The sequence below is a fragment of the Microcaecilia unicolor genome, chromosome 8 (genome assembly GCF_901765095.1).
Source record: "Microcaecilia unicolor chromosome 8, aMicUni1.1, whole genome shotgun sequence".
Lineage (NCBI taxonomy): Eukaryota > Metazoa > Chordata > Amphibia > Gymnophiona > Siphonopidae > Microcaecilia > Microcaecilia unicolor.
Window position 1 is genome coordinate 62,383,876 of NC_044038.1, and position 15,006 is coordinate 62,398,881.

Sequence of the window (15,006 nt, forward strand, 5' to 3'; positions counted from 1 at the left end):
CCAGCGTGCAGGGCGCGGCCATCTTCCCGCCCGTCGTGCGAGAGCTCCGCTCAGTTAGATAAAGCAATAACAAAGAGAAGGACAACTCCAGAAGGGGAGGTGGGTGGGTTTGAGAATAGCCTGCTGTCCTCGGAGAATACCTGCTACAGGTATGTAAGGCTGCTTGTTCTCACATGTGGGGTATCCCTAGCACCCAGACTCATTCAAAACAACAAAGAAAGGTCAATTTGGCCTCGCAACGGTGAGGACATAACAAGGATTGACCTACGGACTAGAATACCTAACTGAGAGTGCAGCCTGGAACAGAATAAAAATGGGCCTAGGGGGGTGGAGTTGGATTCTAAACCCCAAACAGATTCTGCAGCACCGACTACCCGAACCGACTGTCGCATCGGGTATCCTGCTGAAGGCAGTAATGAGATGTAATGTGTGGATTGATTACCACGTCTCTGCTTTGCAAATCTCTTCTATAGTGGTTGACTTCAAGTGGGCCACCGACGCTGCCATGGCTCTAACACTATGAGCCGTGAAATGACCCTCAAGAGTCAGCCCAGCTTGGGCAAAGTGAAGGAAATGCAATCTGCTAGCCAACTCGAAATGGTGCGTTTCCCGACTGTAACTCCCCTTCTGTTGGAATCAAAAGAAACAAACATTTGGGTGGACTGTCTGAAGGGGCTTGTCCGCTCCACGTAAAAGGCCAGTGCTCAGGCCAATGCTCTCTTGCAGTCCAAGGTGTGCAACTGACGTTCAGCAGGGCGGGTATGAAGATGGGGAAAAAAATGTTGGCAAGACAATTGACTGGTTCAGATGGAACTCCGACACCACCTTCGGCAAGAACTTAGGCTGAGTGCGGAGGACTACTCTGTTATGATGAAACTTGAAATAAGGAGCATGAACTACTAAGGCTTGGAGCTCACTGACTCTACAAGCTGAAGTAACAGCAACCAAGAAAATGACCTTCCAGGTCAAGTACTTCAGATGGCAGGAATTCAGTGGCTCAAAAGGAGGCTTCATCAGCTGAGTGAGGACGACGTTGAGATCCCATGACACTGGTGGAGGTTTGACCGGGGGGGGGGGGGCTTTGACAAAAGCAAACCTCTCATGAAGCGAACAACTAAAGGCTGCCCAGAGATAGGCTTACCCTCTACATGTTTATAAGCACTAATCGAGTTAAGATGAACTCTTATGTAGTTGGTCTTGAGACCAGACTCTGACAAATGTAGAAGGTATTCAAGCAGGTTCTGTGTAGGACAAGAGCGAGACTCTAGGGCCTTGCTATCACACCAGACAGCAAACCTCCTCCATTTGAAAAAGTAACATCTCTTCATGGAATCTTTGCTGGAAGCAAGCAAAACACAGGAGACACCCTCAGAGAGACCCAAGGAAGCGAATTCTACACTCTCAACATCCAGGCTGTGAGAGCCAGAGACTGGAGGTTGGGATGCAGAAGCGCCCCCTCGTTCTGAGATATGAGGGTTGGAAAACAGTCCAATCTCCACGGTTCTTCGGAGGACAACTCTAGAAGAAGAGGGAACCAAATCTGACGCGGCCAGAAGGGAGCAATCAGAATCATGGTTCCGCGGTCTTGCTTGAGTTTCAGCAAAGTCTTCCCCAGCAGAGGTATGGGGAGGATACGCATACAGAAGGCCTGTTCCTCAATGCAGGAGAAAAGCATCTGATGCTAGTCTGTCATGGGCCTGAAGCCTGGAAACAGAACTGAGGGACCTTGTGATTGATATGAGTGGCAAAAAGATCCACTGAGGAGGTGCCCCACTCCTCGGAAGATCTTGCGTACAATGCCATGTTGAACGACCACGTCGTGAGGTTGCATTATCCTGCTCAGCCTGTCGGCCAGACTGTTGTTTATGCCTGCCAGGTAAGTGGCTTGGAGAAACTGCCGTGACGAGCCCAAAGCCACATCCTGACGGCTTCCAGACACAGGGGGCAAGATCCAGTGCCCCCCTGCTTGTTGACATAGTACATGGCAACCTGATTGTCTTCTGAATTTGGATAATTTGGTTGGACAGTCTAGTTCTGAAAGCCTTTAGAGCGTTCCAGATCGCTCGGAACTCCAGGAGGTTGATCTGAAGACTTTTCCTGGAGGGACCAAACTCCTTGAGTGTGAAAGCCCATTGACATAAGCTCCACACCCCAGGAGGGATGCATCCGTTGTCAGCACTTTTGTGGCTGAGGAATTTAAAATGGACGCCCCAAGGTCAAATGGGATCGAATTGTCCACCACTGAAGGAACTGTGAAAATTGGTGGACAGCTGGATTGCATCCTCTAGATCCCCTGCAGCTTGATACCACTGAGAAGCTAGGGTCCATTGTGCTGATCTCATGTGAAGACGGGCCATGGGTGTCACATGGACTGTGGAGGCCATATGGCCTAGAAGTCTCAACATCTGCCGAGCTGTGATCTGCTGAGAGACCCTGACCTTGGAAACTAGAGACAGAAGATTGTCTGCTCTCGCTTCTGGAAGATAGGCACGAGCCATCTGTGAATCTAGCAGAGCTCCTATAAATTCCAGTTTCTGAACGGGAAAAAGATGGGACTTGGGGTAATTTATTACAAACCAGAGTAGCTGCAGCAGTTGAATAGTCATCTGCATGGACTGAAGAGCTCCTGTCTCTGAGGTGTTCTTCACCAGCCAATCGTCGAGTAACGGAACACATGCACTCCCAGTCTGCATAACTGTGACGTCTGTGGCTGTGACACCTCTCAGGCTTACCTTATTTCTGGCGGTCAGCTTCTAAGCTGGCTTCTGTCTGGTCTTTCTACGTAGCTCTGTCTCTGTGTGCTGGCTGCTTCCAGCATGGCTCTGATTTCTCCACTACACTGCACCTGTGTGTGTTAAGCCTCTCTGTGCTTCAGTATGCTTTCTGCCTGTGTCTTGGTTTGTGCTCCCCTCGCCCTCTGGTGGCCAGAACCGTGGCTTGCTGTCCCTACCCGTTCCAGACTTCAGCCCGGTCCGGTCTGGATCTTTCTCATAGACACGCGCAGCCTGGACTTTTCTCTCTCTCTCTAAATTGCGGGTGGTTGTTGAGTACTAATTTGGGAGGTGATACAAGCAGCCTTCATACTTTAAAAGCACGGAGTATAATTATTCATTCATGGAGCATTTCCAGATCAACCAACAAATCCCAACACGAAGTACATAGCAGAAAGAGAATGTTTCACTTTACAACATGTCAGATCAGTGATAGCAACACAAACTCCCTCCACTACCAGACATCTCCCACCTCCCTCCTTATCCCACAGCCCCAGCATCAGCCTGGTCTCATCGCCTCTTTCTCCTATCTGCCCAGCACCACTAAATCTACTGCAGAGAAAGGAGCTTAGTAGTGATTAGATGGCAACACCAGTAATAGGGAAGCAAAGCCAGTGTAGGGCAGAATTCTACGGTCTGGGCCCTAATCGTGGCTGGACAGATTTGGATGGGCTGCAGAGTGACTTCAATAACAACTTCAGAAAGCCGGGCAGACTTCTACGGCCTATGCCCTGAAAATGGCGAGGACAAATCGAGGTCAGGTATACATATGAAATATCACATCATACCTTATGCTATGAGTTTATCTTGCTGGACAGATTGGATATACCGTACAGGTCTTTATCTTGCTATCATCTACTATGTTCTTAGCTTAAGCCATTCTATCTGCTAGCCCCACCAGGAATGAAAGTAGAGAATGAATACTCCTGTACCACATATGAAAAAGTAGATTCTCTCTGATTTTAGCAGCTGTGTGATGCTGGCACCAGACCAAGGAAGGTAATACAAAGGAGCCACTAGCACGAGTTTTGGTGGAACCAAAAAAGGCTAGTGTAGCACAATATGAAAGGGTAGCCCATCCCAAAGACAGACATTTCCCACCAAAATGACTATTGAAGACAATGAGACATTTTCTACCGGTGCATCTGGGGTATAAATTGAAGATCTGCATGTTTTTGCTTCTAAATGCTGCAGAGCTCTTATGGCAATGATTCTCAATCTTCTTTCAGTTAAGACATACCAGGTGAATGCTGCTCATATATGTGGCACTGCATATATGACCCTCAGGGACCTTTGGTTCAAACACAATATAGTAGTTCTTATGAGTTAAATGTATCCATGCTCTGTATTTACAGAAGTCCTACCTCCCCCCCCCCCCACCCCCCAGCAAATGCAGATCATAACTAGGACACTTCTCCGTGGTCTGGCATCTCCCCTCTTCCTTCCTCAACCCCCTTCCCCGAGTCTATCTTCCTTGTTTTCCAGAAGTCAGCAGCAGCAATTCCCATATGCTGCCCTGCTGCTGGCACCAGCCTCTTCTTTTCTAAAGCGGCCTGTCTCTCTGACGGAACTTCCTGTTTCCTCAGAGGTGGTCTGCAATAGAGAACTGAGAGAAGACGCCAATGCCAGCAGGGCACCATATGGGAATTGCTGCTGCTGCTGCCACAGCCTTTTAGAAAACTAGACACAGACTTGGGGAAGGGGGTTGAGGAATGAAGGGGGGAGATGCCAGACCACAGTTTGGGGGTGAGGGGGGGGGGGGGGGGGGAATGCAACCACTAGGCCAGCTGGCAGAAATCCTGCTTGAGGTCCCCACCTCAACTGGCCTAATAGGAGTGCCCCTGCCTAGGTATTTGTAGTATTCAAAGTGATGTAATATGAAGGACATCTCTCCAAGCTCCTGTCTTGCTTCTTGGCCGTGGTGGAAGAAAAAAAAAAAAGAATTAAAAGCTGAAAGCAATTTCCTCTATAGAGAAACATGCATGCGTAAGAAATGAACAGCAAATCTAGTAATACAAGGGAAACCAAAGAAGCTTTAATAGAAAAGTTTTTCCTGTACCATCATAAGGGAGTTGTATCACTTTACAAGTATTACGCCTGCTTGTCATTAAAGAAGCAATTATTTCAAATGAAACAAATCACATAAAGGGATAGTATAGTTATTTAAGAAAAATGTTAGATCAACTTATTTTGTTTATATAAACTGATGATACAACTGAAGGGAACTCAGCATATTATGTTACTGCTACTATACTCAACAGGACGGAGCAATACAAAGTAGGTTTATAACCAAACATTTCCTTTTTAAGTGCCTTAAATTCAGCGTAATAGCCCTTGTGATTGACAACTTAGCAGTCTTCTAATTTATCTGCATATTACTCCTGGAGTATTTCTGTGCTCTCTGCCATGCAGAATTGTGCAGAATTCTGTTTTTCTGCACAGATTTCTGTGCAATCTGCTGAATACACTCTGTTTCTAGCTGTCTCCTGCCCTCTCCTCTCTCTTTGTCTGCCAGCAAACACACCACTACACACGGAAAAGAGAGGAGCTGCACATCGGGCTACTTCCACCTTGGTCCCCAGTAGCTCAAAGGAACAGTCGGGCCCAGGATGGCAGAGGTGGAAAAGCAGCCCAATGTGTGGCTGTGCAGCTCCGCTCTCTCTGTGTGCTGTAGTCATTAAAGTGCAGGTACGCAGAGGAAGATAGGAGGGGAGTGGCTGAAAAAAAGGTGGATAGGGTGGTACATGCCACGGAGGGGGAGGGGAGAAGGGAGGCTGAAACAAGATGGATGGGTGGGGTGCTGAAGAAAGATGGATGGGGCTGTGTAAGTCATTGGGGGGAGGGAACTGAAACAAGATGGATGTGGAAGGGGACGACATCGAAGCAAGATGGATGGGGTGAAGTATGCCATGGGGGCAAGGGAGGCTGAAGCAAGATAGATGGGACAGTGTATGCCATGGGGGGGGGGGGGGGGGGGGTGGCAGATGCTAAAGTAAAATGGATGGGTGGGAGGCTGAAACAAGATAGATGGTGTTAGTGTATGCCATTTGGAGGGGGAGAGATGCTAAAGCAAAATGGATGGGGCGGGAGGGAGGCCTGAACAAGATAGATGGGGTAATGTATGCCATTTGGGGGGGGGGGCAGATGCTAAAGTAAAATGGATGGGGTGGGAGGCTGAAACAAGATAGATGGGTAGTGTATGCCATTTGGAGGGGGAGAGATGCTAAGCAAAATGGATGGGGCGGGAGGCTGAAACAAGATAGATGGGGTTTTTAATGTATGCCATTTGGGGGGGGGGGGGGCAGGATGCTAAAGTAAAATGGATGGGGTGGGAGGCTGAAACAAGATAGATGGGTTAGTGTATGCCATTTGGAGGGGGAGAGATGCTAAAGCAAAATGGATGGGGCGGGAGGCTGAAACAAGATAGATGGGGTAGTGTATGCCATTTGGGGGGGGGGGGACAGATGCTAAAGTAAAATGGATGGGGTGGGAGGCTGAAACAAGATAGATGGGTTAGTGTATGCCATTTGGAGGGGGAGAGATGCTAAAGCAAAATGGATGGGGCGGGAGGCTGAAACAAGATAGATGGGGTAGTGTATGCCATTTGGGGGGGGGGGGGGGACAGATGCTAAAGTAAAATGGATGGGGTGGGAGGCTGAAACAAGATAGATGGGGTAATGTATGCCATTTGGGGGGGGGGGGGGCAGATGCTAAAGTAAAATGGATTGGGTGGGAGGCTGAAACAAGATAGATGGGTTAGTGTATGCCATTTGGGGGGGGGGGAGATGCTAAAGCAAAATGGATGGGGCGGGAGGCTGAAACAAGATAGATGGGACAGTGTATGCCATGTGGGGGGGGTATGGGGGCTGAAACAAGATGGATGGTGCAGTGTATACCATATGGGGGGGGGGGGGCGCGTGGAAGATAGATGGGATAGTGTATGCAATGGGGGGAGGGGGCTAAAACAAGATGGATGAGATGGTGTTAGGATTGCCAACTAGATCAGATTCGCCCGACCGGGTTGATCCAGTTTGTGGGTTTACTCCAAAGCATGCAGGGATTTGTGGTTCTGATTTCCCCATTAGATTCCCTAAGAAAAACAAGGCTACAAGTTCCTGCATGCAATGGGATAAGGCCAGCCTTTATAATACGGGAATTCTGCACAAGAAAATTACAAATAGTGTGCAGAATTTTGCTGAATTTTCAAATATTCTACACAGAATTACCCTAGGGGTAGTATATGGTGTCTAATGGAATTTTAACTTAAAACAAAGAATCAAAACTTAATCTGGAGAAGGGGTCCTAAAACTGAATGAACATTAACAATGTAACAGTAAAACAAAGGTTTAGTACTCATACCTATGAGTACAGACATAACAACTGGTACATACTGATGGAACAGAGCCCAGGTTGTTCATTTGTGCGGGATGGTTCATCGGAGCAGCTGTGCGTGGTCCCATGGGTGCCTGTGGCATCTGTACATTCCCTATGGACATAGGGTTAAATTGATTCATTCCTGCAAAATGCACCCCAAAACAATTTATTAGGAACAGTTACCTCTCTCTCAGCTATTTTAACTGAAATCATGAGGTGTGGTGGGAAGGGTGTCAAAACAATGCTGCTGCTTAATTTTAAATACTACTGTATGTAAACAGTTCTGTACAATGGTGATAACAATTCAAATGAAAGCTTTTGGCCCACAGAGCATACAATCAAGTGGGCACCTGAGGTAACAAAAGGTAAAAGTGACATGTCTAAAGTCACAAGCTTATCAGTTACAGAAACTGCATTTGAATTCTCACTGTTAAGTTCTGGAACAGAGGATGTGGTAAAAGCAGTTAGTGTACCTAGGTTTAAAAAATATTTGGACAAGCTCCTGGAGGAAAAGTCCATAAACGGCTACTAAGGTACATACAGGGAAAACCATTTATCCCTGGGATCGGTAGCATGGAAACTTGCTACTCGACCTGAATTGAACACTATTGGAAGAAGGATACTGCACTAGATGTATGGCAATTCTTACGCTCTAGCGCTCTGATCACAAAGCCATATTTAACTCCATCACTATACACACAACACCCAAGCTGGTTAATCATGGAAAAGCACTAATTTTGTGATCAAGAACCACAGGTCTCCATTAACAGCTTTAATATCTACTTAAGATTAATCCCTTGGTCACTTAAATGGCAGTACAAGACACTGCATGATTTCATTTCCATTGTCTCAGGTATAAACAGATTTTTAAGTCCCCAGAGGATAGTAAAATTATATAGTGCACCTGAATATAATTCACCTTCAGCTGAAAATGTATATGCTTAAAAATTTTTTTTTTTTTTTTTGGGGGGGGGGGGGGGGGTTACCTTCACCCTGAAGAAGTTAACATAGGGGGGGGGGTGCACAATACTATTCCAAGAATGTATAAGTCATGTTAAAGTCAACTATAACTCTGAAGATTCAAGTATCTTTTGGTGTTGAAAATTAAAAACAAAACAACACTTTTTGCTTTTATTTCTTTTAAAAACTTGTACCCTGCTTAAACCTAAGCGGCTAGCAAGACAAAAAATAAATTATAGTCAAATAATCACAAACACACATATCTGCTAGTTATGCTATTTTGTTAATTGAAGACCTAAGGCAGGTGGTGAAGGCAACTGTTCTTACCCAAATAGACTGTTTTAATTGTTTTAACTGGAACTTCCAAAAAAATCTTTGTCCACCTTCAGCTAACTTTTCAGTATAGGCAGGGTCCAGCAACTCCCCTCATGCACATTACATTGGCTGCTTGTCCAGTTTTGAATTGATTACTAACTAGCAGATATGTTGAAAATCAGAAGCCTTGAGCCCCTTATCTAAGTTCATATCTCACTGTCTTCATTCCACTTTGGATACCCAACCTTACACTCAGCTATGATTGACACAACTACACATACTCGAACATTTTGGCATAGGAGGAAATGTCCTGAACTGGTTCAAGGGGTTCCTAACCCTACGTTCGTATCAAGTCACATCTAATTCAACCACGTCCAAGGCATGGACACCTGTATGTGGAGTCCCACAAGGATCACCTCTTTCACCAACCATTTTCAACCTATTGATGATCCCTTTAGCAAAACTCTTATCAAACCATAAGCTCAACCCGTATATATACGCCGATGATGTAACAATATACATCCCATTCAAACAAGACACCAAAGAGATCTCCAACGAAATCAATCAAAGTCTACACGTCATGAACACATGGGCAGACGCATTCCGCCTGAAACTAAACGCAGAAAAAACCCGATGCCTGATACTCACCTCCCAATACAACACAAATGAATTCAGCGCTATAAACACACCAACCCTAAACCTCCCAGTCTCAGAAACACTAAAAATCCTCGGAGTCACTATCGATCGCCACCTAACACTCGAAACCCACGCAAACAATACAACCAAGAAGATGTTCTACGGCATGTGGAAATTGAAAAGGATAAGACCATTCTTCCCAAGATTCGTCTTCCGCAGCCTAGTACAATCCCTCGTCCTCAGCCACCTGGATTACTGCAACTCACTATACGCGGGCTGCAAAGAGCAAATAATGAAGAAACTTCAAACAGCCCAGAACACAGCAGCCAGGCTCATCCTCGGAAAACCAAGATACGAAAGGGCGAAACCACTACGAGAGAAATTACATTGGCTTCCACTTAAGGAACGCGTTACTTTCAAAGTTTGCACACTAGTCCATAAAATCATCTACGGCGAAGCCCCAGCGTACATGTCTGATCTAATAGATCTACCACCCAGAAACGCTAAAAGGTCATCCCGAACATACCTCAACCTCCACTTCCCCACTTGCAAGGGCCTGAAATACAAGACGCTACACGCGTCAACCTTTTCCCACATGAGCATGCAGGCCTGGAATACACTACCGCGCAACCTAAGAACGATTAACGAACAAGCTTCCTTCCGAAAACTACTGAAGACGTATCTGTTTGAACAAACTTACGGAAAGAACCAAAACACATAGAGTCCATACTCACTGTTCACCAATGCAACATACATCCACTTCAGATCCCTCATCCTGTAATCAACTGTCCCAATGTCTCCTCCCAATGTTTCTATGTTGATGTCCCATTGTTATATTCCTAATGATAATCGAATGTCTCACACAACTCTGTACAATGTACTCCATATTCAAGCTATTACAAATGTATTTCTATTATTCATATCTTATTGTAAGCCACACTGAGCCCGCAAAAAGGTGGGAAAATGTGGGATACAAATGCAATAAATAAATAAATAAATACTCTGGAACCAGTTGCCAAGGAGATTTGAAGCAGAAAAACAGTCTACATGACATTTAGAATGGATTAAGATGGCTGATTTTCAGTTTTTATGACAAGTTTTGAAAGAAATTTTCTTTTGATTTTAAGAGGTATGATTGTAAATTATTTCAACTTTGTATATTGCATATTGTGATTTTAACGTTAATTGTACTCTATGGAATATGCTGCTTTATTTTTTTCCTTTTTATAATTAAATGCCCAAGATTATATCCAAAATATATAATGAATCAGTAATACCATAAAATCCTAAAATCAACAAAGCAAAATATATGGGTCAAAAATGATACAACACAATCAAATTTTACAATTTCAAGATAAAAAATAAAAAAGTAGTATAATTCTTTTTTAAAAATAAAACTAAAATTCTCTTCCAATTCTGTCTAACAGGTTGGTATACTCTTGATACCACCCTGGTGCTCGTAACAAGTTTCATGACCTGTTAATGTAATTATTAATCAATTAATTCATTCTGTAATCATTCCTGCTTTGTACTGGGGTTTCACAATAGATATATTACAAATTTATAACATAGAACTATGTCATCTGATTAGTGATATTGCTGTATAGTTATTTTACAACTACTATAACAAAAATATTGTTAAACAGAAGCAGAAAGATGTCTAAGTTGTTTAGAAAAAAGAACATGCTGCCTTGTTTGATATTATGGGGCAATTCTACAAGGTCATCCAAATATAAATGCTAAAATGCAGAGCTCTAAGCATAAATTCTAAGATAATTCGTATATCGGTATTTACACGCCAATATTTGGGTGCTATCACTTGCACCATAAAAAAAGGCAGGAATAAAATGTAGCACTTTAGCACATAATTTAATTTATAGCATATGAGCAGTTATGCATCTAGATATGGGACCTGCTGTGCCCTGCCCACATATACACTCCCCCTTGTAGTTGTTCATTTTGTGGGTTGCACACTAAGGGCCTTGTTTACTAAGGTGCACTAGCATTTTTAGCGCATTCTAATGCTAGACAAACCCATATATTCCTATGGGTGTCTCTAATGTTAGTTCGCACTAAAAATACTAGCGCACTTTAGTTAAACATAGTAAACATAGTAGATCACGGCAGAAAAAGACCTGCACGGTCCATCCAGTCTGCCAAGAAGATAAATTCATATGTGCTACTTTTTTTTTGTACTGTCCTCTTCAGTGGACAGACCGTATAAGTCTGGCCAGCCCTATCCCCGCCTCCCAACCACCAACCCCGCCTCCCAACCACCAGCTCTGGCACAGACCATATAAGTCTGTCCAGCACTATCCTCGCCTCCCAACTACCAGTCTCACCTCCCACCACCAGCTCTGGCACAGACCCTATAAGTCTGCCCAGCACTATCCTCACCTCCCAACTACCAGTCCCGCCTCCCACCACCAGCTCTGGCACAGACCGTATAAGTCTGCCCAGCACTATCCCTGCCTCCCACCACCGTCTCTGGCACAGACCGTATAAGTCTGCCCAGCACTATCCCCGCCGCCCAACCACCAGCCCCGGCACAGACCGTATAAGTCTGCCCAGCACTAGTCCTGCCTCCCAACCACCAGCCCCGGCACAGACCGTATAAGTCTGCCCAGCACTAGCCCCGCCTCCCAACCACCAGCTCTGCCACCCATTCTAGGCTAAGTTACTGAGGATCCGTTCCTTCTGCACAGGATTCCTTTATGTTTATCCCACGCATGTTAACAAGGCCCTTAGCTTGTAGAATACCATTTAATGCCAAACGGCACTCACTTGCTTCTCAACCAGTGAAGTTTTTATTACTTAATGTGCAAGTGTTACATTTTAGCCTTTTTCAATACAGTGTGTGTCCTGCTTTTATTTGGTTTGGTTTTGATTTTGGTTCCATATGTATTTCCATTTCTTAAACTACAAGTGTTTTTTCTGTTTTTATAACCACCACTTATGTTTCTTTCTCCAGAACCTTGGTTCTGCATATCATTTTTTAGTTTAAAGATCATGTGGCTCATTTTTAAATTTTGTCTTACTTTTTCTTTTCTAATTTGTAGAGATCTTTATTAAAACCCAAACACAAAGAACAAGAAAATAAGGAGCAGTACACAGCACATCAAACATGGAAGTAAACATAGTAATAGTCCACAAGGACACAACACAAACAGTTGCAAAATACCACAGGGGAAAACATGGTCAACAGAGCAGAAAAGACCTCCTCCAATCATTTAATGTTTTAACCCCTTAACACCCCTACCCTAGCTCATCCACTTCCCAAACCACCCTTCATCCAATGCAGGAACAAACATGGGAGAAAAACTGTGGTAAAACAGGGGATTTTCATGCCTGTGATTTGTATTACTATTTTTATGACATATCTCTTATTTGGCCAGCAGGTGGTGTCTGTCCTCTGCTTTAAAGCTGTTACAGAGGTGACTGTTTTCCTTTCAGCTTAAGCCCTGAGAGAAAATAACCTGCACTGCTACTGGCCAAATGCCCCTCAGTGCTAATGCTCTAGGGCTCTAATGGCCCTGAAGTACAAACATCTACCCAGAATGTGATGGATTCCTCAGTATCAGAGTGGGAGTGTGGAATCTCTGCACCGAGACCCCTGTTCAAATCTGTGAGCAGTTATTTTTCCTGAACTCTCCAGGTACTGCTAGGGTAGAACAAAAGTATTTAGTTTTAATGTTGATACCTCTTAATTTGCCTGCCACTGTTTGCCGTTTACACCTATTTTTCCCCACTGTTCCTGTTCCACTTTTTCTGATAATAAACCTATTAGTTTATTAGCTCTGCTGTCCTGATGGTTTGTGTTCTCAGTCTAATGAACTGTGGGGACCCCTAGGATTGTGACTCCAGTGTCCTTAGAAACCACAGGGGAAATAACTCGGCGGGTATTCGCCCACAGGCCAGCGGAACCCAGTGTGGTGGGTGGAGGGTTGCCCAGTGTAGATCACATGCATAGCTTCAGGCAGGCCTAAGCAACCTGGGACAGACCCTTAGATGGCCGCTAGGCATTTTCTTGACAAAGGGCCACAAGCAACCATCCCATAACTGCAACACAGGCAAAAATACAAAATAAGATCAACAGAAGCAGTGAGCCACAAAAGGAGACCCTATTCAGTCCCATTTCAGTAAAGGTGTGCTTCCACTCGGCCAGTTGATGCTTCCACATGACAGCTATACTGAAGTTAGTAAGCCACGAGTTAAGGAAGGGCAGAGACAGCACCTTCCACTGACTAATCAAAGTTATGTGAGCAGCATTCAAAGCATATTTAACCAATTTACGACTAAGTTAAACCCAAAGGAGTTTTGTTAAATAGAAAATATCAGGGACCCACTGCAATCTCTCTTAATCTAACACTGCAACCAACCAAACAGCTCACAAAAAGGCCTGGCCTTTCCTGCATGCCCCCAACTATGGCTACTGTATTGATCCCCCTGCATCTCCGCCAATAAGCAGAGGAGAATGTTGGGAAGATACGGTGACGCTGTGCAGGAGTAAGGTACCAGTGATGCAAAACCCTTATCACCCCCTCCCCCACGGACAATAACGGCCAAGGAATTCTAGCTGCATGATCATACCCTTACATGATCAGGATACTGAATCCCAGTTCCCTCTCCAATTCAAACGACAAAGTATAGGGCAGAAAACTCTCTCTCAAGTAGTGATAAAGACAAGAACTAAGACCCTAGGTATCTCTATAATCCTCACAGAGATACTCCAAATAGGACTCTTTGAAATAACTTCAAATGAATATACTTATAAGAAAAAGTTTAATCTGAAGATAGACATAAAAAACTTTGCCCAGTAGGTGATACTCATCTGCCAAAGGCATCAAAAGAAACAAGAGTATCATCATGAAACATCTGTCCCAGGTAGATAAACCCAGAGAGTCCCAGCAATGGAAAACTCCCGCATGCATACCCAGGGGGGGGGGGAAAAAAAAAAAAAAAAAAAAAAAAAAAAAAAAAGAGTGTTATTCGTAATCAGCATGTGGTGGGAAAGATGAGTCAGCGGCCAAAAAAAGGGAATCCAAATAACAAAAAGTGGTCCCAACAGAGGAACACAGGCTAGGGGGCAATCCCCACAGATGATGAAAAAGCCACAACAGGTGATTTAATTTTCCAGTGCCCAAGTAAAGACTGTTCAAGCTGAATCCAAAGCTTAGATGGAGAATTCTGTAACTACTCAACAGCAGCCTTAGCTTACGCAGAGCAATAGTATTAAAAAAAAGATTTGGAACCCCAAAACCCCCAAACCATCTATCCAGGTAAAGGAGATGCCGAGGCAATCGAGGATGCTTATTAATCCAAATAAAACAATCCGTCCTGAAAAGACAGGTACAAATCAAGGTAAGGTATACACATATGAATTTATCTTGTTGGGCAGACTGGATGGACCATGCAGGTCTTTTTCTGCCGTCATCTACTATGTTACTATATTACTATGTTTACGCATTTCATAGTCTAATATTTTATAGTACCTATGATAAAAAAGTACACTGTTTTGAAATCTTCTATTAACAGGTACCTTTTGCAAGGCTCGTTCAATAATAAGCAGTTGATTATGTGTAGATGTATTATATTGATTTTTTGAGTAGTCATCTGTCATCATCTTGTTTCTTCTGCTCAAGAACCTGCTTTCTGATGATGACTTTTAGTAATTTAAATATAGTAACATAGTAAATGTCGGCCAACAAGATGGCCATAGTTGAATCTGGCATTCTGCACAGGTTTCTCTTCTTCATATTTAAACACTGATATATTTAATTTCTGTCTCTCCATGCCAATTTTGGGGCACAGACCGTAGAACTTTGCCCAGCACTGGTCTTACTTGATCCTGATCTGTTTTTGCCATTTATGGGGTCCAGACTGTAGAAGTCTGCCTGACATTGTATTTATTTCTCAATCTCTGAAGTGGAAATCAAACTCATTTCAGTTA

At 44.1% G+C, this 15,006-nt stretch overlaps 1 protein-coding gene across 1 annotated transcript in view; it reads right to left on the minus strand.

Annotated features, from left to right (window-relative positions):
• Positions 1 to 15,006, minus strand: part of CREBBP (CREB binding protein) — an 846,007-nt gene that overhangs the window by 491,141 nt on the left and 339,860 nt on the right. Inside the window, exon 12 of the mRNA XM_030211575.1 lies at positions 7,163 to 7,287. Coding sequence (XP_030067435.1) covers positions 7,163 to 7,287 — 125 coding nt within the window. The remainder of the gene's footprint in view (positions 1 to 7,162; positions 7,288 to 15,006) is intronic.